General features: G+C 41.4%; 1 protein-coding gene across 1 annotated transcript in view; it reads right to left on the reverse strand.

The window, feature by feature from the left end:
* CDH13 (cadherin 13) overlaps positions 1 to 24866 on the reverse strand; it is a 250018-nt gene that overhangs the window by 42092 nt on the left and 183060 nt on the right. The window contains exons 8-9 of the mRNA XM_039355996.1: positions 845 to 1027; positions 237 to 490 (exon numbers count right to left, since the gene is read on the reverse strand). Coding sequence (XP_039211930.1) covers positions 237 to 490; positions 845 to 1027 — 437 coding nt within the window. The remainder of the gene's footprint in view (positions 1 to 236; positions 491 to 844; positions 1028 to 24866) is intronic.

Consider the following 24866-nt stretch of genomic DNA (forward strand, 5'->3'; position numbering starts at 1 on the left):
TCAGTCTTTAGTTTGCAAGCATTTGTTGATTCGCAAATCATAGAATCATGGTGTGTATTTCAGCAATTTCCATATCTGTTATTATCTATATCTCTTGATGTCTATCTTAAATCATTTTGCTTTTGAAATTGTTTAAGACATGGGATTTTGGTTATTTGGGATGGATTTTGCAGTTTCAGGAAAAAAAATTCAAGTAGTAATAGTAGTAAAAGGGGGTTCCAGAATCTTCTACTCACCTTATAGTTTGATGCTGCAAAGTGTCTGGATCAGTGGCATTAACTGTTAAGACAATACTTCCAACAGGGATGTTCTCTTGTTTGGTGACAACCATTGGGTTAGGGTGGAAAATGGGCCCCTCATTCACATCTAGAACTGTGATCTGAACAGTTGCTGTGGAGCTGGTGTCATATAGGACATCTGGAACCAAGAGATCTTCATTTTCTACTTTGATCAGCAGCGTGTGGAAGGCTGAGATCTCATAATCCAAAGGCTGAAAGACAAGAACATATAGCATTGTCCACATCCGGTATATTAAAAGCTTTTATCATAAGATAGTCTTACTTAATGGGTCTTGTGGCAATCTAGATACTGTAGTATAAGCTTTTATGGACCCTAATCCACTTCATCAGTTACATGGAGTGAAACCACAAAGAAAGAGACATTTAGGCGCTGGTAATCCTAAAGTGCTGAAAACAGTGACTTATAAGCATCACATTTGTGATGGTCATACTTAACACATCTAAGAGAACATTGCTTGGAGAAGTCTGGCCCAGAAGAGTGAAGGACAACATATGAAATTAGGTTCACAGTTTCATTACTAAAAGTTGGTGCCTTGCTCCCTTACCTTGACAACTGACAACATCCCTTCATTGTTTTCTGCATTTGTGTGGATTTTGAAGCTCTGGGCTGGATTGCCGTTGATGATGGTGTAAACCGCCTTCCATGCAGCTGTGGCTGGATCATCTCGGTCTTCAACAGTTAGATTCACAATCACACCCGTGCTGCCTTCTTTGACGGTGGCTTGGAACTCAAAATTAAGAAAGAAAGAATGTTAGTACCATTAAACAAATCATCACCACCATTAAAATAAATCTGTATAAGGTGTTAAGAGTCATGGTGGCACAATGGTTAGAATGCAGTATTGCAGGCTAATTCTGCTGACTGTCAGCAGTTCTATTCTGACCGGCTCAAAGTTTACTTAGTCTTCCATCCTTCCAAGGTTGGTAAAATGAGGACCCAGATTGTTGGGGGCAAGATGCTGACTCCGTAAACCGCTTAGAGAGGGTTGTAAAGTGAAGTGTATATAAGTCTAAGTGCAATTGCTATTGCCATTGATTATTCAAAGCACCCCAAAAGTAGGATATGATGACCTTCCAGAGAAAAGCTGAAATTCTACAGCTAACAAAGAGCACATCCCTACTTTTCAAAGATTACTGAGAAAGAAAAGCGTGAAACTTGCTTTGAAAACTCCAGCAAGCAATCTGTTTCTCTTCTATAAATATAGAAATTCAGTATGAAGAATATAAAGCTACAATGCTTGAGAATGCAATTGCCAGGAATAAAAATATATTCAATGCATTTAAAATAGGGTGTTTTAAAGGTAATCTGCATTAAACTGTTCTTTTGTGGGTTTGTGTGTATTATAATGTGTCTTTTGTTCTTTTTGACCCCTGTGGATGAGGGGTCTTCTGTAACGAAATGAAGAGAAATTATCTCAGTGTTGATTTCCCATAACATCATCTCCATTTTCTATTTCTCTTTCTATTGAAAATACTCCTTCAGGTTACACTAAAAGGTTATGGGAAAAGATAATACTGGAATTACTAAAGGCAATGTTTTTCAACCTTGGCAACTTTAAGAGGTGTGGACTTTATTTCCCAGAATTCCCCAGCTAGCTTGTTTGCTAGACCAGTGTTTCTCAACCTTGACAATTTTAAGGCATGTGGACTTCAACTCCCAGAATTCCACAGCCAGCAATGCTGGCTGTGGGATTCTGGGAGTTGAAGTCCACATGCCTTAAAATTGTCAAGGTTGAGAAACACTGTGCTAGACAATTCTGGGAGCTGAAGTCTACACATCTAAAGTCATCAAGGCTGAGAAACTCTGATTTAAGGGATAGCTAGTACGGGTGAATGGATTAGCCAAGATTCAATCTGAATTCAGGTTCTGAAGGTGACAACATCTAAATCTGAGATTTAAGGAAAGACTTGACCATAGGCCATGCAAGGGAAAAGAATCCGAGTAACTACAACTATTTCACTTTCTAGTTGAATGGGAGGAAAACAACAGGAATGGTCTACCCTTTAGAACAGTGGTTCTCAACCTTTCTAATGCCGCGACCCCATAATACAGTTCCCCATGTTGTGGTGACCCCCAACCACTTATACATCACCGGGTGCCAGGGGCGTGGCCAAAGAAAAGGGGGAAAAAATGGCGGACTGCCTTGTTTGGCGACCCCCGTGAAATGGTTGTTCGACCCCAAATGGGGTCCCGACCCACAGGTTGAGAACCACTGCTTTAGAAGATATTAAAACCTGCACAGTTCCATCCAGGTGAGTGAAGGGGTTTCACAGCAATATATTTTTTCCAATATCTCTCCTCCACCTGCTTACAGGCGGAGAAAGCAGAAATGAGAAAAGGATAGCACAACAGAACCAAATTGTCAAGAAAAAAAAATCTATAATGAAACAGTGCTACACTAATGTAAAAAGAGCTTAAAAATAACCTGAATTGCTGGATCTTGTTCCTGTTTTTAATTGCATTTTGTGATTTGAAATTTTGTGGCAATCTCCTTGGGGGTTTTCATTTGCTAATAGTATAAATAAAGTATAAAGTAACATCATCACCCTCTGATCAGGAGTGAGTTTTCAGGATTTTTATTATCAGTTGGTATCAAGTCCCTTTTCCTTGGAAATATAGTTTAACAACTATGCTCCACCATTAGAATTAAAGATTTTTTTTGGAGCAAGGAATATCTGGAATATCCAAAGAAGGAAAAGCTCCTGATTCAGATTACCACCTAGCTATTAAGGCTGGGGCATGCTTTGAAAATGATTTTAAAAAAGCATTTGGAATGCATAAGAGAGTGAGCAAAACATCTCTTTAAAGCAGTGGTTCTCAACCTTTTTAATGCCGTGACCCCCAACCGGTCATAAGTCGAGGACTACTCAACCGGTCGTAAGTCGAGGACTACTCAACTAGTGCAGCACCATTTGCAGAATGGGACTTTTGGCGGGCTCAGCAGGGCAGAGACAGCCTGGACAATTCCTATTGGCTTTTGAAAGCCAATAGAATTAGACTCTATTCAAGAGAGTCTATTCTATTGGCTTTCAAACGCCAATAGAATAAAAGGGAGTAGCACAGCTAAGGAAAAGGGGGAAAAAATGGCGGACTGCGTTGTTTGGCGACCCCTGTGAAATGGTCGTTCGACCCCAAATGGGGTCCCGACCCACAGGTTGAGAACCACTGCTTTAAAGCAGCCGTGTCTTTTCCCAGGCTTTTAAACAAGCTTGAAAAAAAAGATGTGGTTGCTTTAAAAAGCCAAGTCATTAAAGTTATCATGTCTCTCTGTGTTATTGCAGCTGAGTCTGTTTACATAGATTGGATCTCATGGACTCCCTGCCTCAAAATGCCACGCAAACCTCAGCACAGAACAGGTGCTTTCTAGTACCCAAGTTGCAAAAAGTGGCTAGGCTGAATTGAGTCAACTCTCCAGTGACATTAGAGATGATTAGATTATGCATGAATTGATTGTATTAATCTTTAATATCTACGCATCCCAAAGCACCACAAACTCTGGAGAGGATAAAATAGATGAGGCCAGATACGTATTTAACCCCTTGCTATCAAGATCTATCAAAAACCGGTCATTCAGCAACAGAACATCCCAGGTCCAAACCCTCAGAAGATTTTTAACTGGGTCACTGAATGTGTACTTGCTCACTTGTCAACGGAGAAGCTCTTTCTGTCAAGATGTGCCACTCAAATAATAGAACGATTCATTTCATACCAAGCAACTAGCAGTTCTGAGCAACAATTTTACACCTGAGTCAAATGCACAAAGACAGCTAAAAATGAATGATTGCTCATTTGAATCTGCATTTTGAGAACAGGTGCCTGAGTTAGGATACACACATATCAAAATGGAAACAGAGATTAATTGTCCCTTCATGTTCATCAAACCTTCATCTATGCACGCATTAAGCCTCAGTTTACATATTCGGCTTTTCACTCCAGGAAAAGCTCTCTAATGGTGTGACACATCACTTTGGGTCCATTCCCTAGACCAGGGGTAGGCAACCTTGGCTCTTTTATGACTTGTGGACCAACTCCCAGAATTCCTGAGCCAGCGTGGCTCAGCTTGGAAACCTCTCCCTTTCCCCTCAGCATGGCTGCCTCAGGAATTCTGGGAGTTGAAGTCCACCGGTCATAAAAGAGCCAAGGTTGCCTACCTCTGCCCTTGACAAAGGGAATTCCTCTGAGTGCATCTCAGAGAAGAAAAGTGGGCTTGCATCAGTTTAAAAAAGTTGTTTTGATTGTTTCTGAGCAGAAATAGACAATGAGAAGTTGAGGCAATGTTGCTCAAGGATCAACTGAACATCTCACAGCAAATTTGAATCTAGAATATATTTTTAAGGACAACTGCAACGAAGCTCAACTGCAACTGGACACCATTCCAAGTCTTCTTCTGTTGATTTTTCTCTTCCTACGCTTGTTGTTGAGTGGCTAAGTCATGTCTGACTTTTTGCAACCCCATGGACCACAGCAGACTAGCCCCCCCCCGTCCTCCACTATGTCCCGGAGTTCGCTCAAATTCATGTTCATTGCATCGATAATGCTATCTAACTATCTCATCCTCTGCCATCCCCTTCTCCTTTTGTCTTCAATTGTTCCAACATCAGGCCTTTTCCAACAAGTTCTCTCTTCTCTTTGGTGGCTAAAATATTTGAGCTTCAGCTTCAATCCATTCTTCCAAAGAACTATAAATCCTACACTTGGCTTGAGGGACTATTCAAGTTACTTCAATGGCATGAGCAAAGAAACAAAAGTGTATTTCACCATAATTACATCCTTCCCAGGGCTTTATGTAGCTCTCTAACCCAAACAATACCTCAACCAGTCCAATATACTTTATACTAACCAAAAATAGCCGTTTCAGATTAGACACTTCTGCCTTTGAGGCGTGAGATTTATAGAAACAGTTCTACCCCTTCTTTTGGGAAGGAATTACTTTTTGCTGTAAACTTCGTTGAAGATGCAGCTAAAAGACAATAGTCCCTAAGAGCGAGAAAAGGAGCACAAGAAGAAACACGGTTTGGAATAAGGAGAGCCAAAGCATTCACACATTAAGGATTCCACATCCAGCTGAATATGCTGGTTGAACCGCCAAATTAAAATGCCTCGTCACTTCGCATAAATCTGAAAATCTTTTGCTTTTGTTCTCTCAGCTGAAAGATTTGGTGTGTCCTGTCACAGTATGTGTTTCCTCTCAGGATGCTCATGGATGATAAGACCTGGCAGTATAAATAAGAATAAATTCAGCTCCTAAGAGGAAGCATTCAAAATGCCAAGAAATGTTACTGTATTCCGTCCATTTTTTGGTTACGGCATGCTCTCTCTCTCTCTCGATCTCTCTCTCTCTCTCTCTCTCTCTCAATCTCTCTCCCTCTCTTCCTCTCTCCCCCCTCCCCCTCTCCCTCTCCCCCTCCCTCCCTCCCTCCCTCCCTCCCTCCCTCCCTCTCGCTGTCTTACTCTCTCTCTTTCAAGAAACCCTGGTTTGAAACCAGATCATGGAAGGAATGATTCGGGAATAAAGTCAGATCATGCCACTTTGGGTATTACCAAGTGGATTAGCTAATTGGATTCAGGGAAAAAATATTAAATTAAATTAATTAAATTACCATTGTTTAATACATTATCCTCCCCAAATGCCTCTCCTATCTATTTTTGAAAGCAAAGTGGCAACTGGGATAATTTTTGCCATATCCTATCAGTCACTTCAGTTCCACCAAAGGAATTACGAGAGTGTACCTATGCTATATTTTGTATCTATTCTATGTTTTTGCACACTCCTTGATTTCGCCTAAACAATTACCTGAGTTTTAGTCAAAGAGCAGCAGTAAATAGGTTGGCGATGTGATCACTTTTTTTTTTTTTGCTGTGTTTTAAACAACCTGCATAAATAAACTGAATTTGAACAATATACACTGGTTAAATCACAATGCAAAAAAAACAGCAGCAAGCAAATGTTTAATGCAGGTGACAAGTTGGGTGTCACAGTGTCATGAATGCAAGCACTGCCCCTTTGCAAGCACTATTGTGAGTCACTTTTTCACTGGTGGCCTTCCTCCACCTTGTCTCTCATGGTTGCCCATGACTATTGCGCAATCACAACGAGTTTTTCGTTTGCACCGTAAGAAATAACTCTCATCTATATTTACCTTAACCCAGTGATATTGAAAGCCTTAGAAATGAGAGTCAGAAGGGAAAAGGAAAAAGAAGAAGAAAAATAAAAAATAAAAAAGAATGAAAAAAGGGTACAGGTAGCTCAAAATTTCTGTTACTGAGACAGTTAAGTGCAGTTGTTAAGTTAATAAAACGATTGTTAAGTGAAAATGGCTTCCCCTATTGACTTTGCTTGTTGAAGGTCACAAAACGGGATCACGTGACCCTGGGAGACTGCAACTGTCATAAATACGAGCCAGTTGCCAAGTGGCTGAATTTGATCACATAACAATGGAGATGCTCAATGGACGTAAGTGTGAAAAACGGCCCTAGGCCACTTTTTTCAATGCCACTGTAATGTCAAACAGTCACTAAATGAACCATTGTATGTCGAGGATTTAGTGAGCACGCTTTAGTTCATCCAGAACCCAACTGAACCTACAAAAAGACAGAGTTGCTGTAAGTAAAGGGTGCGCATGCATTTTGTGGAGAAAGCTTTACTTTTAAGGTCAAATCGCCTTTACGTTCCCTCATTGTTTTGTTTCACGGAAGAAAATCCCAGCTTTTCTTCCCCATTTATAAAGAAATCTGTGGATTTCATAAATTCGTACAAAATCCCTTCCTCTATCTGCTCTATGCATAATCCCTCATTGGCCTTTCGATTCTGCCCATTGATCTCTGGGAAGGTTTGCATAAATTCACTAGCCAAAGATGGGTTTGTCTAATCTGTATCTTCTTAGTGGTCCCCTGGCAAACTGCTGGAGCTGAGCTGCGTTGTTTTGTTTCCACAAATCATGGCTATTTGAAAACCCTTGATCCTCCCTCTGCCTCAGAGGTTTTGGAAAGGCTGAGTGATTTTTGTCACGCATGGAAATGGGAGAGAGGAAGGAGAAACCAAGACAAAAAGCTATAATGCCTTTTCCCCCTCCCCCCCCCAGAGGTAACATTGCTAAATCTATTCTCTCTGCTATAAATACACTGGTGATTTACTGCTAATGGAACTGGGTAAAAAAAACAAGTGTTCTCCCTCATCTCTCTTCCCACATTTTCCTTTCAAATGCTCACCTTTATTTGCCGAAGCCAACATTTACCATGTTTTTTTAAGCTTTTGAGCTCTTGCGTGGTTTGATATACAGGCTTATATACATAAGGGCAGAGGAAAACATGCTACTTTTCTTTAAGGAAATATTAAAGGTGAACCATGCTGTGTGGCAATTGCAGTCCCCGAAAACAAACATCTTCAGGGAAGTAGGGTTAGTCATCACTTTTCAAAATTAAGGCAATGGGCACAGAATTAGCAGTCCATAAGCTCACTCTTCCCAGTTGATAATGTAACTGAATGTCCTTGAGATGTCTCCTGTTATGGTCAACTCTGATATCTCTGGGAAATGTTCCCGGTGTTCCAATATTTGAGGGGCTGCCAAAAATAAGAGAGGGTCAACCTATTCTCCAAAGCTCCTGAAGGCAGGACAAGAAGCAATGGATGGAAACTAATCAAGGAGAGAAGCAACCTACAACTAAGGAGAAACTTCCTGACAGTGAGAACAATCAAACACTGGAAGGACTTGCCTCCAGATGTTATGGGGGTTCCATCACTATAAGATTTTAAGAAGAGATTGGACGGCCATTTGTCTGAAATTGTCTAGGGCAGTGGTTCTCAACCTGTGGGTCGGGACCCCATTTGGGGTCGAACGACCATTTCACGGGGGTCGCCAAACAACGCAGTCCGCTATTTTTTCCCCCTTTTCCTTAGCTGTGCTACTCCCTTTTATTCTATTGGCTTTTGAAAGCCAATAGAATCGACTCTCTTGAATAGAATCTAATTCTATTGGCTTTCAAAAGCCAATAGGAATTGTCCAGGCTGTCTCTGCCCTGCTGAGCCCGCCAAAAGTCCCATTCTGCAAATGGTGCTGCACAAGTTGAGTAGTCCTCGACTTACGACCGGTTGAGTAGTCCTCGACTTACGACCGGTTGGGGGGGGGTCGCGACATTAAAAAGGTTGAGAACCACTGGTCTAGGGTTTCCTGCTTGGACTAGATGACCTACCAGTTCCCTTCCAACTCAGTTATTCTGTTAAATTCAGAAGCAACATAATACGGGCAACGCCGTCCGCTGTTTGCATCCAGCATCTGTTTGAATCCATCTTTGTAAGGATGAAAAAGTCTATGACTCTCATACTGTTGTTTGCTAAACCGAAACACAGAACGTAAAGCACATGATTCTTGCAAAAAAAAAAAAAAACTCTTGCTGATAGGAAACAAGGACATCTTCCCAATGATCCCACTCTTAGCTGACATCCACATTGCTGGCTGATGAAAGGATAATTTCCTGTCATTGCTTGTTATCGCTTCGGCGTCCCATCTTGAAGGATTCATAGTGTTTCCTTGATGCGAACTTCACGATGCTGTCACTCCTGTCGTCCTGGCTCACCTCAGTTGCTGAAGTTTTTCTCTTTCGGAGTCCCTACTTGCTATCAAAGGCTGTTTCCCTCTTGTTTGATTTTTGCTATTAATGATCAGCCTACCATTATATTCAACGTGGGGAAGGATACTGGAAACAGCTGTTCTTTCGTAGCATGGGGAAGCGTCTAGCACTTTATGGTGGGATTCATTGGAATGACATGAGAATTTCTTTGTAGGCCATTTCCCCAAAGGATGCATTCAGCTCAAATGCCCTTGAAGAAGGTCCCTAGCTAGAAGACGACCAGCCTGAAGCAGAATTGTTTGGACTGTCAAGACAAAAAGGACACGGGCTCTAAGGCCGATGTACGATGGCTCACACAAGGCTCCTCTCTCATTTAGATCCTGTTATGAATTCAGTAGTGTAGTAATTTATCAGTCATCTGCAGAAAATAGGATGGTTTTTTTGGGGGGAAGGGAAGAGGAAAGAGGGGTGTCTGGAATTAAGATTATTAACAGAATAATGGAATACCAGAGTTGGAAAGGACCTTGCAGGTCTTGCAAGAGACCCTATACCATTTCTGATAATTAGTTGTCCGATCTCTTCTTGAAAATCTCCAGAGATGGAGCACCCACAACCTCTGGAGACAAATTGTTCCACTGATTAATTGTTCTCACTGTTAGGAAGTTTCTCCTTAATTCCAGGTTGCTTCTTTCCTTGATTAGCTTCCATCCGTTGCTTCGTGTTCTGCTTTCAGGTGCTTTGGAGAATAGATTGACTCCCTCTTCATTGGGGCACCCCTCAAATATTGGAACACTGCTATTATGTCACCCCCTACTCCTCCTTTTGATTGATACAACTGAGAAATAACTGCTTGTAGTTGTACACATTTCTTGAGAGTTCTTTGATCAAACATATTTTGCGGAGGTGGGGGGGGGAAATGCTCAGCCTACACATCATTGACAACAATTACTTCATCTTGCCATCTTCAACTTTTGAAGACAATAGTAAATCAGGGCTCAACTCCTTCATAGGGAATTTAATGAGCTGCTTCTGTTACTCTAAATTTTCATCAGAACAAGATTGACGAATCCCAGTGAAATTAATGCAAAAAGAAAGAAACAAACTAGACATCCTGCCACAAAAATGCATAGGTTGGCGAAGCAATTTCTTTTTCAACCCACCCAGAAAGTAATTTCAATTTCCAAATTGATTTGTTCCAGTAAATTTGTCATCAGCGAGGCTGGATCTAGGTACTTTCCATGAAGTACATAATGCAGTCACCAAACACATTGACGCAAATTGGATTATAGTAGAGCCCAGTCTTGTTTTTTTTCTTTCTAACATATCCATGCCCACATCATCCACAGGAATCAAGTTCAGCTTAAAGGAAATGCTTTGTTTTATGGATTTTTCATCACCAATAAAACTTTGCCTTGTAATCTCAACAAATTTCAACTGGCAAATCTCTCTCTCTCTCTCTCTCTCTCTCTCTCTCTCTCTCTCTCTCTCTCTCTCTCTCTCTCTCTCTCTCTCTCTCTTTCTCTTTCTCTTTCTCTCTCGTTTCAGGTGAGGAAAATTTCTTCAGTTGGTCAGTTCAATTTATTACAAGGTGCTCTCTGATAAATTACAAATTCAATCAACCCCCATCAGAAACCCTCTCCTCCCATATGAACAGCTTGGTATTCAAAAGAGAATATTTTCAAGTAGGTCATGAAGGCTATTCTGTTCTTTCCCTTTCTCCATTGATGTTTTTACCATCAACATTCATCATCCCCATCTTTTATCTTTTCCTGGTTGGGAAAAGGTAACTTTTAACGTGATCTCTTTCAAAACATGAACATTTTTGTTCAGTTAAAAAAGCAGAACATTTGGAGGTCTTCCACCAAACCCACCAAACCAAGCGAAGTTCCGATTAGAGGGGAAAAAATTAACCAATGGTAATGATCTCAGTGACCTTGATAGTTGATTGAGAACAGAAATTTCCTAGGACATTTGCAGTCTTCAAGATGCAGGAGTTGTAAATTTTTAAGAAATGGTTTCAATTTAGAGATAACGTTTGCCGCAATTTCATAACGTTTCTGGGGTTAGGGTTCATCACCCAAGCAGTGTGTCCATTACCAAATGGAAGGAAGGGAAGGGGAAACTCTTTCTTTGCAGCACTTCAAAAACAGCAAGGAAAAGAGAACAAGGAAATGATGATTAAAAGCTGCAGCTATGAAATGTTTATGCTGTAAAGGCACTGGACCTTGGTTTCAGAAAACGACACGAATCCCAGCCACCTGTCAGCTACAAAAGACCAGGTCCACCCATGAAGGTCTAATTAAATTGATTTATTGCTACTCATGCCCAACTAAAAACCAGCACCTGCTTGGAATTAGGTAAGGCTCAATGGAATTCAAGGGCAGTTCTGCTTGTGGCTATGTAGGGATTCTAGGCTCCTCCCTCTTTTAACTCCATCCCAGATTCTGCCCTACATTACCAAGCACAGCTAAAGATGGATCTCATGCTTTCATTCCTCTGGTTTAGCTTTAAATGGACTATCTTTTCTACCTGTGTATTAGGTGAATAGGCAACCTGCTTCCAGACAACCTGGGGATTTGTGGATCATCTAACTTTTATAACTGTGTTGTAATGGTCCTCTGGTACTTTGGCCTTTTCCTAACATCTTGATTAATACCAGTGTAGGTTCTCTGAACCCAGTCATGTCCCCAAGTCTTCCAAGTACTGTTCATGCTAGGGATAATTAGCCTCTTGATTATTCCAAGTAACCGGATGGGTCAAAGGTTAGTCAGCGTCACGAAGCGTGTTTAATTCAATCAATTTAGCTAGTGATGCAGTTCAAGAAATGTATTCTCATAACATCATCAAATTGAGGTGATCTGCTTGGAATTCTGGAGCACTGGCAGTTGAACATTTTTTTTTTGCTTAATTTCTCATTTACTATTCAGAGAGAGCAGTCTGCTTAATTACTTGCAATACTTTCACTCAAGAGCTCAAGGACTTGGTTGGGAGGTGTTGGGGAAGAAGGAAACAGGAGTCAGCGCTGGAAGGCAGAAATAAAAATACAATCCAGCAAATCCTTTTCCGTGACAAAGTGATCCTGGCTTGTGAGAAAAAGATCTTAGAAAGAACTCATTTCAGAAACTGGACACACAGGATGACACCGACGCACACCGACACACAATGATGGTTGAACAAGGTTTTATTTTGCAGAATCAAAGCTTCTACCCACCTCTTCTTTCTCCAGTGGCCTTTTGTCCTGCCTACCTGATACGGAATGAGTTGAAGATGAAAGGAAAAATAAATAAGAGCATTCCATTTTCAAAATGCCCTCCTAATTTCTCCTGCCCACTCTCCCAACAGTTTCAATCATGTTTGAAAAAAATATTGGTGACTTTTTAAAACCAAGGGTCTAGTGGTCTAAAAAAAAAAGCCCAGAACTCTAATATCCTGTTTACGTAAAGAAAAAAACCAAATATGTCTTCCATGATGATCACAATGGAGATGGTCCAATTCCATTTATGCATAATATCCTGTTTACGTAAAGAAAAAAGCCAAATATGTCTTCCACGATGATCACAATAGAGATGGTCCAATTCCATTTATGCATAATATCCTGTTTACGTAAAGAAAAAAACCAAATATGTCTTCCACGATGATCACAATAGAGATGGTCCAATTCCATTTATGCACACAACTCAGGTGGTGACACGGAGATTCCAGGTTGGGCCTCCAAAATGATCTTTTATGAGGGGACAAGGGAGTCATTTAGCTAGGAATCTTTCAACCTTTGCAATTGTAGATAATTTCTCACTATCCATATTCTTATCTATGGTCCAATATTTGAGGGGCTGCCACAAAGAAGAGGGGGTCCACCCATTCTCCAAAGCACCTGAGGGCAGGACAAGAAGCAACGGATGGAAACTAATCAAGGAGAGAAGCAACCTGGAACTAAGGAGAAATTTCCTGAAAGTTAGAACAGTAAATCAGTGGAAGATCTTCACGGTCCTTCCAACTCCACTATTCTGTTATAACTGAAGCACCACGGTGTGACTTAATGATTATGCACCTCCAGTAGCTCTTGAAATGCAAACTCAATTGAGCTCCTCACCATTTGCCTTGTTTTCTCCACCAGGAAACTATGAACTGCTGTTTTTCATAATAAACTCAAGCCAAACTGTCTGTTATGATTACTTTTTAATGAAATCTATTCCCCATAGATGTCTGACTGATATCAATATTTCTATCTTCCCAGAGTCAAAGCACAGTTGCGTTTTTTTATCAGCCTAGATATTTTAAGTTGCATCCTTCTGCCATTCAATATCTTTTTTGATTACATTTTATTGGTTTCATTGTATCTTATGCTTATATATCCAATGGAGAAAAAGTTTTGTTGACATCTTGGCCATCTTTTGCTGAATATTGTTCAAATTAATATTCTGTAGGGTTACTGTGAGGACTATTCAAGAAATTTCCTGCATTTGCTTTGAGTTGGACTCCAGGTGTTGAAAAGGTGAACAAGCTAGAGTTTCAGAGGGCCTTGGAGAAAGTGGATTATTTGGATTTTAGACCAAGATATAGTATGCTGATTACATCGATGACACCTGTGAAATGGGGCATCTACCCTCACCTTGCCTGATCTCTCAGTGAATTCTGACATCATCACCACCATCATCATCACAGTTGGAAGGGATCTTGAAGGTCTTCTAGTCCAACCTCAAGCAGGAGAACCTATATTATTTCAGACAAATGGTTTTCTTTAAAACCTCCAGTGATAGAGCACTACAATGTCTGAAGGCAACCTGTTCCATTGATTAATTGTTCTCACTGTCAAGAAATTTCTTCTTAATTCCAGGTTGCTTCTCTCCTTGATTAGTTTCCATCAGATGCTTTGGAGAATAGGTTGACTCCCTCTTCTTTGTGGCAGCCCCTCAAATATTGGAGCACTGCTAGGATATCATCCTCAATCCTTTTCATCAGACTAGACATACCCAATTCCTGCAATCGTTCTTTATAGGTTTTAGCCTCCATCCCCCTAATCGTCTTAATTGCTCTTCTTTGAACTCTTTCCAGAGTCTCAACATCTTTTTCGTATTGTGGTGACCAAAACTGGATGCAGACTGGTTCAGCAGATCAGGAGTGAGAGACACAGTGTTGTGTTAGTCCTTCTTTCGGAGTTAGTTCTGGTCAATGCTGGAAGGAGGAAGATCTCCAGCCCTAAGCACCTGCTTTGTGGTATTCCACAGATTCTGCTAATGTAGCTTCACAATAAAGTAGAATTTATTTGATCTACCTACTAAGCCTTGAAAATCTGAAAATAAAATTCATCCACCATCACCTTGATAACCTGGTAGGAAGGATTCCTTCTCAGCCTCTTGCCCTGCCCATTATCCAGCTGTGGGCTATGTTGTCTCTTATATTACTGTTCCCTAGACAGCATCACTTCATCCTGTCTCCCAAGGTATTTTCCATATACTATTACATTATTCAGACCAGACCAAAACAAATCAGCCAAAAAGCCCAAAGTGGGTTTCATTGTCTGTCCTGTCTCCAGAGTGAACAACCATCTTGTCTTCAATGCCTCTCTTTATGTACTTTTTCCTGAGTTAAAAACAGATGCTATGAAATGGTTTAACCCCCCATTTTCCTAACAAGTTGTTGCATTATTCAGTTTCTGCTCCCCACAAAGCACCTGAGAAAGGCAGGAGTGGGGGAGGGAAAAGGGGTGGATTTAAGCTTCCAACAACAGCAGCAGTAATTTGCAATTATCTCCACACTCACATTCAAAGGCTGCACAGTAGTCAGCAGAAATTAATTCAGCCAGCTGTATTCCGCACACCTGTGTTTTTTCCTCTAACCCCCCCCCCCCAAGGATGAAAGTATTGTTGGAAATGTTTGCCAAGAAGCATAAAACGAGAGGGACATTTTTGTGGGCGTCTAAGGCTAGGTTTATTTGATAGTTACTCTACGATGAAAACTAAAAAGGGCAAACACAGATTTTGTTTAATGGAAATCAGAATTCTGGTTTTGAGCATCATCTACATATTTGGCCGAATGTAAAACATTGTGGGGCAAGCAACTTCAGGGTCCTAGGGGATAAGTGAACCACTGTGAAGCCAGAGTCTTACATTATCATACATTATCTTACTTTATCAGAGGGCTGTGGATTTTTTTTTTTGCATTTTTGAAGCTCCTGAAAATTCTGCACTTCTCACAAACAGCACTTCCCCATGTACAATGTTTAGTTTCCAACATTATACAATATTGTGAATATTAACGATGCAGCTGAACCTGAATTAAGATGGGAAGGGGGGGTCTGTTTCTAAGTTACACATTCTTTTCAGATGTATCTTTCCCCAATATTCTACTTTCTGCCTCATTTGCTGTCACTGGTCTTCATAGTGGATATCTTTTATATTACTACCAGACGTGTCCGTAAAATCAGGATGACAGCCATAACGACATGGTTGAAGGCCTGCCTGGTTTTTTGTGTGTGTTGCATGAGAATTAAAAATGGGCACAGCTTTAATTGTACAATGGTTGCTGCCATCTTGACACTGTTTTTCCCATGTGGACATTCTTGATTCTGGTTGTAAATTTACACACTTGGTAATACCAACGGAGTCTTTGGTCCTCTGTGAGCTTGGCTGTTTTCTTGCAGATGTTTCATTACTCAAACTAGGTAACATCATCAGTGCTAGTCTAGCACTGGTTGTCTGCAAGAAAACAATCAAGAGAGCACCAAAGACCTCACATTATTCCTCCTCCTCCTCCTCCTCCTCCTCCTCCTCCTCCTCCTCCTCCTCCTCCTCCTCCTCCTCCTCCTCCTGGCACTGATGATGTTATGAAACATCTGCCAGAAAACAACCAAGCTCAGAGAGCACCAAGCATCCCTCATTTCACCTGGAGCTACCCATATTCTCCTTTATTGGTACCTTCTACTTCCATATGAAGAAAACTTGGTTTGACAGGAGATGTGTAGCTAGAAAAAAAACACTCATTCTTATGGCCAACATAGACGTTTTTGTAGCTACACATCTCCTGTCAAAGAAAGAACATCAAGCAGACTTTTCTGCGCACATTTCTATTGAAAATACCACTGTCCCTGAACTGTGTGACTTCATGGAACAAATCTAAGCCATTGCTTAGAAATGTTGGGACATATTTAAACCCATCCAAGACTACTTTGGCAGAACCTGTCAATCTATCTTATAATCTCATTCTTACTCACACCTGTCTCTCTTTAATAATTGATATCAGGGAGCAAAATTGAACGATTCTACATGTTTTGTAGTGTTTTAGGTTATAATCATGCCGTAATAGAATTGCATTAAATAAAAGCACAAGGTAATTACACGTATCCCGTGTGTTGGCTTTATTAAAATGAATGAATAGCTGTAAAGCCTTCCCTCACACTTGTCAAAGCACCACCCTAACTGATAAGATGAAATTTGTGTTCATATCCCAATTTAATGTTTCTCCTTTCAGAGGGAAACAAATCCGTATGAATATAGTCTCTCCCATCGATCACTCGGAGGGTATAAAAGAAAGACATAGCACTTCATTCCCTTTAAATTAGTAAACCTGGCCTAATTTAAACCTTTCTTTTCAAACCTGTTCAGCAAAATGCAATGCTCTAAAACCTCCTCTGATCATTTCTCAAAGGATAGAAGATATGTCTGGTAAAGTTGGCTATCCATCTTTGTCAATGGAATGAGCTGGGTCAGACGCTCAAACCAACATCCCCAAAAGCCTGGTGCAATTAACAGCAAACACCGTATATGCTGGCGTACAAGGCGACCCGGCATATAAGATGACCCCCGTCTTTGTCGCCGAGTCGCATTCCTAGAACGTCGTCTTATACGCTGGAAACTACCAGTATTTCCGGTGTATAAGATGACTCGGCGTATAAGACGACCCCCGTCTTTGGCGCCGATTTTAACGCTTGCCGAAGTCGCCTTATACGTCGGCATATACGGTATGTGTACATGGTTGTGTGTGGGAAACCAGGAGAAAAAATAAGGATGCTTTCAGGGGAAAGAGATCAGTGTTTTTCAGCCTTGGTCACTTTAAGATGGGTGGACTTCAACTCCCAGAATTCCCCAGCCAGCCTGCTGGGAGTTGAAGTCCACAACTCTTAAATCAGCCAAGGTTGAAAAACACTAACATAGATGATAACACCAGACAGATAGTGAGATTTGTTATCCTTTCACAGGGCTGGAGAAGACTAGAAGGAGGAGACTGACTCTTTATCAGCAAAATATGTTTTATTTATGAAACATCAACCTGCCCACAAGCGCTTGGTGTGCTTTGCCACACAGAAATGGCAAAATGTCAGATTCAAAATAGGCTGAAAATGCTTTTTTAAAAAAATCACCCCGCCTTTGGGAAAAGCCAGCATTAAGATTCTGACTCATACATCTTCATTCAGAACTATTGGGGGCAAGATCTGTTGCCTTGATGAAGATTGCTCTATTTTATCTTCCATTATGTTGAAGTATGTCCTGCTGGGCTCTGGCGATGTTTCCCGGCCACAAATGTTGCGCAAGAGCACTCCCAGAATATGATGCGGACTTAAAATTACTGTCAAGATTTTCAGCCCTGGGAGATTTGCTTGTTCATTCAACTTCCCTTTCTAAAATGGAAAGATAAATTGAAATTTCCATTCTATGATTCCTGTGATCTTTTCCTTCCAAATTCTCTACAGATTCTCAAGGGAACAACTGTGCGTGTGCTAACCTAAAGACCTTCTAGTGTTGAAGTAAGCTTGTCCCAGATGGCTTAAATATGACTGATAGTTGCAAAATTTTATTTTATCACTTTCTAGTTCCTTTCCCTCATCACATGATTGGTTCATTTCAGTATAGCAGAATAAAAGAATCGGAAGAGACCATGGAGGTCTCTTTTCCAAAGTACCAGAAGGCAAGTCAAGAAACGATGGATGGAAAGTAATCAAGGAGAGAAGCAACCTGGAATTAAGGAGAAACTTCCTAACAGGTGTCAAGCGCCAAGGGGCTTGCCATTCGGTGGGGGGGGGTGAGCAAACCATCCCACCCCCATCAACTCGTTTCGCTGACCGTGCCGGAGCCAGCTTGCCATGACCCCCCAGCCAGCTGGAAACGGAGGGACGAACGGCAGCCTCTCACCCCCTCCCGGATGCCGTAGGAGGCGCTGCGGCTTCTGCCAGGCGCCCCGTCGACCAGCTGGGAGGCGGGGAACGCCCAGCAGCGTCGGGCGGCGTTTGGGCGTCCCCCGCAGCCTCGGTGTTCCTCGCAGCTTCGGAGGGCGGCCCACAGCTTCCCGGTGACCAGACAGGAGCAGCGGAACGGCCGACGGCAATGCTGGGGGGCGTGCAACCTCCCCCCGACGCCGCGGAAGTCACAGACGCTGGCCTGGAACACCTCCTCAGACACCAAAGAGGCCTCAGCGTGGGCATAGAGAGGGAGGAAGCACACATTATCAACGGACTGGCCAGAAAGGACTGGCCAGCGGCTGGACCGATAGACTTACCATTCCAACTGGGGGCAGCAAACATGGGGTGGCAACAACAGGCGGGCGGACGCTGGACCGCAGGGGGTGGGGCTGCACGGGAAAAGGGGTTGGAGCACAAGGGTGGGGGTTATAAGGATAATTAACCGGATGGTGGTTTGTGGGCGGAGGGTGGGGGTGTGGGCGTGGACACACTATAAGGAGCTCTGGGGAGAAGCTATTCCCAGTGCTGACTTTGTCAGTTAGTGAATAAAGAATTGCTAACGTGCACCAAGTTCCTGCGTTCCTGGCCTTCAATCCGGACAATTTAGGACTCTGGTTTGTTAACAGGGAGGACAATTAACCAGTGGAGCAGCTTGCCACCAGATGATGTGGGTGCTCCACAACTGGATGTTTTTAAGAAGAGATTGGACAACCACTTGTCTGAAATAGTAGAGGGTCTCCTGCTTGAGCAGGAGGTTGGACTAGAAGACCTCCAAGGTCCCTTCCAGCTCTATTCTGATTGTTTGATTGATTGAGATTTTCTAATTCAACTCCCTGTTCAGGCAGGAAACCCTTTAGCATTTCAGACAAATGGTTGTCCAATCTTTTCTTAAAAGCATCCAGTGTTGGAGCACCCACAACTTCTGGAGGCAAGTCGCTCCATTGGTATTTTAATCCACTAGTACTTTAATCACGGCCTCTGAGGAAATTCAACTCTCAACTGAATTTATTGACATATTCCAGTTGTATGGGATGCAGTTGTGTCCACTATTTTGGGTTGGCTAGCTAGTTGCATCAGATTCTGGGTTTCCTTTAGCCTGCTGGCCATGCTCACAATGTTTTTGATTTCCTCTCCTTTTTCTTGATCAAGTGGGGCTTGGTGTAATCCTTGGTCTCATCACTGCATATCAGTTGTACTCAAAAAAGGGGAAGTTAAACCACAGGAGGGAACATTAGAATTTTGTGCTGTCCCTTGAAGGCCAAGAGCAGGGCTAGTGTCTGGAACTTCAAAGGTGAATGCACACAAATTGAATGATCCTTGTGGGGCTTTATTTTCAGTGGCGAGGTAGGTTGGGGGGGGAGACTCTTTAGACTTTAAGCCTGGGTGGCTTTCTTCTTCCTCTGTTATGCAGCTCTACAGCAAGAAGCATATGTGATTTGAATAAGGACCACTGAAGTAAGTAATATGTAATACACAAGCTACCCACCACCTACACATATGGTGATTAGAAGAAGAGCAGAAAGAGCTGAGGGGCAGAGTTAAATGAGTCATCCACCTAGAGTCGTTACATTGCCACAAACTAAGTCCAACCCCTCTTTATCTGGCACCAATTTAGTGTTGAACTTTAGCTGACCATTTAGCTGTGTGTGGGCTTGAGCAATAAATCTTCTGAACTGCAACTTAATGTATGGTCTTGAGTTTTTGCCCAACACACACACACACACACACACACACACACACACACACACACACACACACGATCATGATCTTTTCTTAATGTTATATCTGTGGACTTGAGATTGGCCACAAGGGTTCCAAAACAGCATATTTCCTAATTATTTTGGGATATTGCTTGTTAACTGCGTAGGAACCTTTGGACTGACTGGTTTTACAGCACTGGGTGAGTTTCCTTCAATTCTTAGAGACATCAGTTTTCACTTCTTGGTATGAGTAGAAACAACCAGGGAGAAAATGTTCCACAATTGTCCTTATCCTTTTAGTGCCTCCATCAAGCCATTTCTTTAAATCAACTTGCAATTGATAAATTGCCTTGTTTGCTGAATGGATTTCTGCTCAGTCATGCCTGGTCTAATCATCCTGCTGAGATAGATCGTTTTAATTTTTTTTTTTTTTTTTTTAATATATGGGCATCAATGGGTTGTCTGAAAGTTTTCATTCTAAGACCCAAGTGGGAGCTGGTAATGTCTTGCATTTGTTTGCTTGCAGAAAACAAGGGGCTTCAGCTGTGTTAAAGGGCATGCCAGCTGACAAGTGGCTGAAGGCCAGAGATGCATATGAATTTGATCAACTCTTTGGCATTCTTCCCACTTAATTTCGATCAATTTGTGAGCCATGGTGGAGCAACCGAGTCTCTGTGAATAACATGGAAGGATTCCTCCATTTATTAAAGCTGACGGATGGCGGGGTGGGATCTGCAGCTTCAAAGAGGAAAAATCTGAGAGGAGAGAGGGCTTTACGTTCAAGCCTATTGCCTCTGGTTGCAGATGAGGCTAGGCTGAAAGGAGCACCTCCGCAGAAAGGGAAGTATTGATGTGAGAAAGTTTGGCGCAGAAAAGCAATCTAGTTATTCCAGGGAGCAAATTTAGGGTGATAACCCCAGACATCAATAAGGAAAGGAAAGAAAAGATCAAAGGTACCTCCGAGTCAAGCAAGGCGGATAGCTGCTATTTATCTTTGGCAAGTCCAGTGGCAGGTAATGGAAAGAGAGAACAATAGGCATAAAAGGGACTCAAAAGTCAGCTGCGGGCAACATCAATAGCCTGACCGACTCACCCATTTCAGAAGAGCTCTGAAAAAAGAAAAAGTTTACAACGCTGGGAAAAAATCTAGAGAAACTCCTAGACGTTAGATTTATGTGCAAACATACATTAGGTTCTATTTAGAATTATGGATTTGGGTATGTATGAGAGAGAACAAGTTTAGAACATCATCAGAGTTGGAAGGGACCTTGGAGGTCTTCTAGTCCAACCCCCTGCTCTAGCAGGAGACACTATACCATTTCAGACAAGTGGCTGTCCAGTCTCTTCTTAAAAGCTTCCAGTGATGGAACACCTACAACCTCTGGAGGCAAGCTAAGTTCTACTCCACTGGTTAATTGTTCTCACTCTTAGGACATTTCTCTTTAGTTCTAGGTTGCTTCTCTCCTTGGTTAGTTTCCACCCATTGCTTCTTGTCCTGCCTTCAGGTACTTTGGAGAATAGGTTGACCCCCCCCACTTCTTTGTGGCAGCCCCTCCAATACTGGAACACTCATGTCACCCCCTAATCCAGTGATTCTCAACCTTTCTAATGCCGTGACCCCATAATACAGTTCCCCATGTTGTGGTGACCCCAAGTGGGTGTGGCCACCAATAAGAGGGAGTAGGACAGCTAGGGAAAAGGGAAAAAAATGGTGGACAGCATGGTTTGGCGACCCCCGTGAAATGGTCATTCGACCCCAAATGGGGTCCCGACCCACAGGTTGAGAACCACTGCCCTAATCCTTCTTTTCATTAAATTAGACATACTTGATTCCTACGACTGTTCTTCATATGTTTTAGCCTCCAGCCCCCAATCACCTTTGTTACTCTTCTCTGCACTCTTTCTAGATTCTCAACATCTTTTTTTTTTTAGGGTGGTGACCAAGACTGGATGCAGTATTCCACGTGTGGTCTTATGAAGGCATTATAAATGGGTATTAACATTTCATGTGATCTTGAGTCTATCCCTTTGTTAATACAGCCTAGGAGTGCATTGGTTTTTTTGTCCAATGCTTGAGAGTGCATTAGGAGAGCATTAAGCATTAAGAGCCCATGTTTTGGTGCACATATCTCTCTGTGGAATTAATCCTACTATATGTCTTCTGATTCAGGGGAACCTTGTTTATTTGGTTTGCTTTTCAAATGTGAGCAGCTTGCATTTGTCATGGCGGTGGTGATTAACACGTGAAGGTGGTCCATGCACAAGTCCTCAGGCAAAACCGAGATAGTATGGGTCTCCTAATGATTAAGGTAAGATTTGGTTGCTCCTCCTTAAATATCAGCCAGGTCACCAAAGATGGTGCAGAACTTGACATTTTGTGCTGGCCCTGAACATCACAGAATATGATAACATTCAGCCAAGTTAAGGTCAGAGGCATCACATCTAAAGGCAGCCAAATTAAATCTCATAGTCTCTTCTCTCTTTTGCAAACAGAGAGTATGAAACAGGTTGAAAGCACTAATGCACTGCTAGCCTTTACAAAATAGCTTCCCACTCTGCTCTCCCTCACTTTAGAACTGGCATTGGTGACCTCAAAAAGCCTTGATTTTATCTCCTCTTCAGAAGTCCTACTCAGCTTATTTTCAATAAGTAGAATAATTATGCCTGCGATCAGAATCCTAGGAACAATAATTGAATTCAGGCTTTGTGAGCTGTGAAATAGGGGGAGAACATTGAATTGTAGCTCCTGACTTGGTCTCAGTTGCATGTTGCACTAAGGGCATAATAAATTTGGCCTACTCTACAGGACGGCTGTAACCGTAATTGAAATTATGCGTTGGAATTATGCAAGAATTTAATACATACAGAGCAAATTAGGTCCCTGTTACTATAAGGCATGATTCTCTGTGCATATTTTTATTTTTTTTGCCACAACTAGGCATGTGTATCCCATTTCCTGTCCAAACAGCAGATGGGCTGAGAATTGAGGAGAAAGCATTCATAGCAACAAATAAATATTAAGTGACTGTCGATATGGAGAGCTCAGGATTCAGCTATCCATGAAGCAAGCAAACATCTTGGCTACAAAGTTAAACGAGATGGGGAATCAAGCCAACATTGAGACAGAAAAGATTCCAAGCAAGTCGGTTGGCCTACAAGACCTGTAGCAGGAACATCTATCCCTACGGATTTTGCATGACACAGATATAATTAACTAGCAATTTTCTACATCAGATGGGAAAAAAGATTGTCCGTTTATCCTGTGATTTTTGCTCTGACTGTATAGCCCTAAAAATCAAAAGCTGCCTCCTCTTCAGCTGGTCCAGAAGTCCACCTTGTGAAATCTCATGCACTCTAATTACTAACATCTACACCAGGGGTCTCTAAACTTGGCAACTTTAAGACTTGTGGACTTCAACTCCCAGAATTCCCCACACACCATTCTGGAAGATGGCTGGACTTCAACTCGGCATACTGGCTGAGGAATTCTGGGAGTTGAAGTCCACAAGTCTTAAAGTTGCCAGGTTTGGAGACCCCTGAACTGCCCTATCCTCAGCCAGAAGACTATGCCAGCAACTGGAACTGGAGACTTTTTCTTTATAGATGTGTCTACAGTAAGAAGGCTAATGAAGTGAGAAGGCTAATGAAAAACAACTTCACTATGCTGAGGAACTTAAATTGGTTCCTGAGCCAACAGGGAGGTATCTAAGCTTATGCTAGGACCACAAGCCAACAAAATCAAATATCTGCCTATCTCAGATACTTATGCTGTATCAAGAGTCAGCCAGACAATGATAATTGAGCATTTGAGAAAGATACGGATTAACAAGTATGTTTCAGGAAGCTGGTTATGGGAGAAGATGTGTCACGGTAGAAGAATAAACAGCTGCTCAAAACATCTAAATCGGTATAGGCATGATCCAATTGATGGGCAGTAGATTTGAGAAGATGACATTACAGAATGCCTCCATGGGAAAAGAAACTTTCTAAGAATTTCTTTTTTTTTATTGAATTTTTTTAAAATTTTACAAAAAACAAAACAACCCACCCCCAAACCTCCCCAACCCTCCCAATCCCTCCCCCGACCTTCCCAGAGCTGAACATAGGCTTAATTAAAAAATTTTCAAATAATCTTAAGAAAAAAGAAATATAAACCATGAATAAGTCTAAATATTAAATACATTAATTAAACAAACTATAAGATAATTAACAATAATATATATATATATGAAAAAACATAAATACCCCCCAAAAAATAATACTTAAAAAAAAAAGAATAAAGAAAAGACAAAAAAAAGATAAGAAAAAATATAGTAAGAATAAAAAATAAAGATAAAAAAAGGAAAATAAAATCTATAAAATATTTTAAATATAAGTTATTGAAAAACTAAATAGTATTTTTTAATATCCAACTTATATTGTATAAAATCTATCCATTTTTTCCATACCGGAAAATAATTCTCCTGCGATTGATCCTTCAAAAAAGCCGAAATCTTTGCCATTTCCGCCAGGTAAGAAACTTTAAGAAACCACTCTTGCAAAGTAGGCAAAGATTCCTTCTTCCAACATTGCCCTACCAGCAGCCTTGCGGCTGTAATTAAATTTAACATCAATGTGGTCTCTTTAGTATCATAATCAGTAACAATGCCTAACAAAAACAATTGTGGGGTAAATTTTACCCTCCTTCTAAAAATTCTTTGAATATTCCATCATATCTTAATCCAAAAGGCTTTTATATTTTTACACGACCACCAAATATGATAGTAAGTAGCATCCAAACAACCACATCTCCAACATTTAGGCTGTAAGTCAGGATACATACGAGACAATTTTTGTGGATCAAGGTGCCATCTGTAAAACATTTTGTAAAAGTTCTCCCTTAAGTACTTTCTAAGAATTTCTTAATGTCATGAATGGGAAAGATGCAGAGAAACTCTAACAGTAGATGTTAGGATTTATGTGCGAAGGTCTATTTAGAATTGGGGATATGCGTATGACAAGAAGTTTAGAACATCATCAGAGTAAAGACAGAGGCCTTGCTACTGAAAAATACTGCCAGGAGCTCCATCAAGGTGGGCTTCCATAGAAATCTGAGAATTTCCAGCAGCATCCCAGCTGCTGAAGAA

This window comes from Crotalus tigris, unplaced genomic scaffold (genome assembly GCF_016545835.1).
Source record: "Crotalus tigris isolate CLP2741 ecotype Arizona unplaced genomic scaffold, ASM1654583v1 scf7180000018783.1386937, whole genome shotgun sequence".
Lineage (NCBI taxonomy): Eukaryota > Metazoa > Chordata > Lepidosauria > Squamata > Viperidae > Crotalus > Crotalus tigris.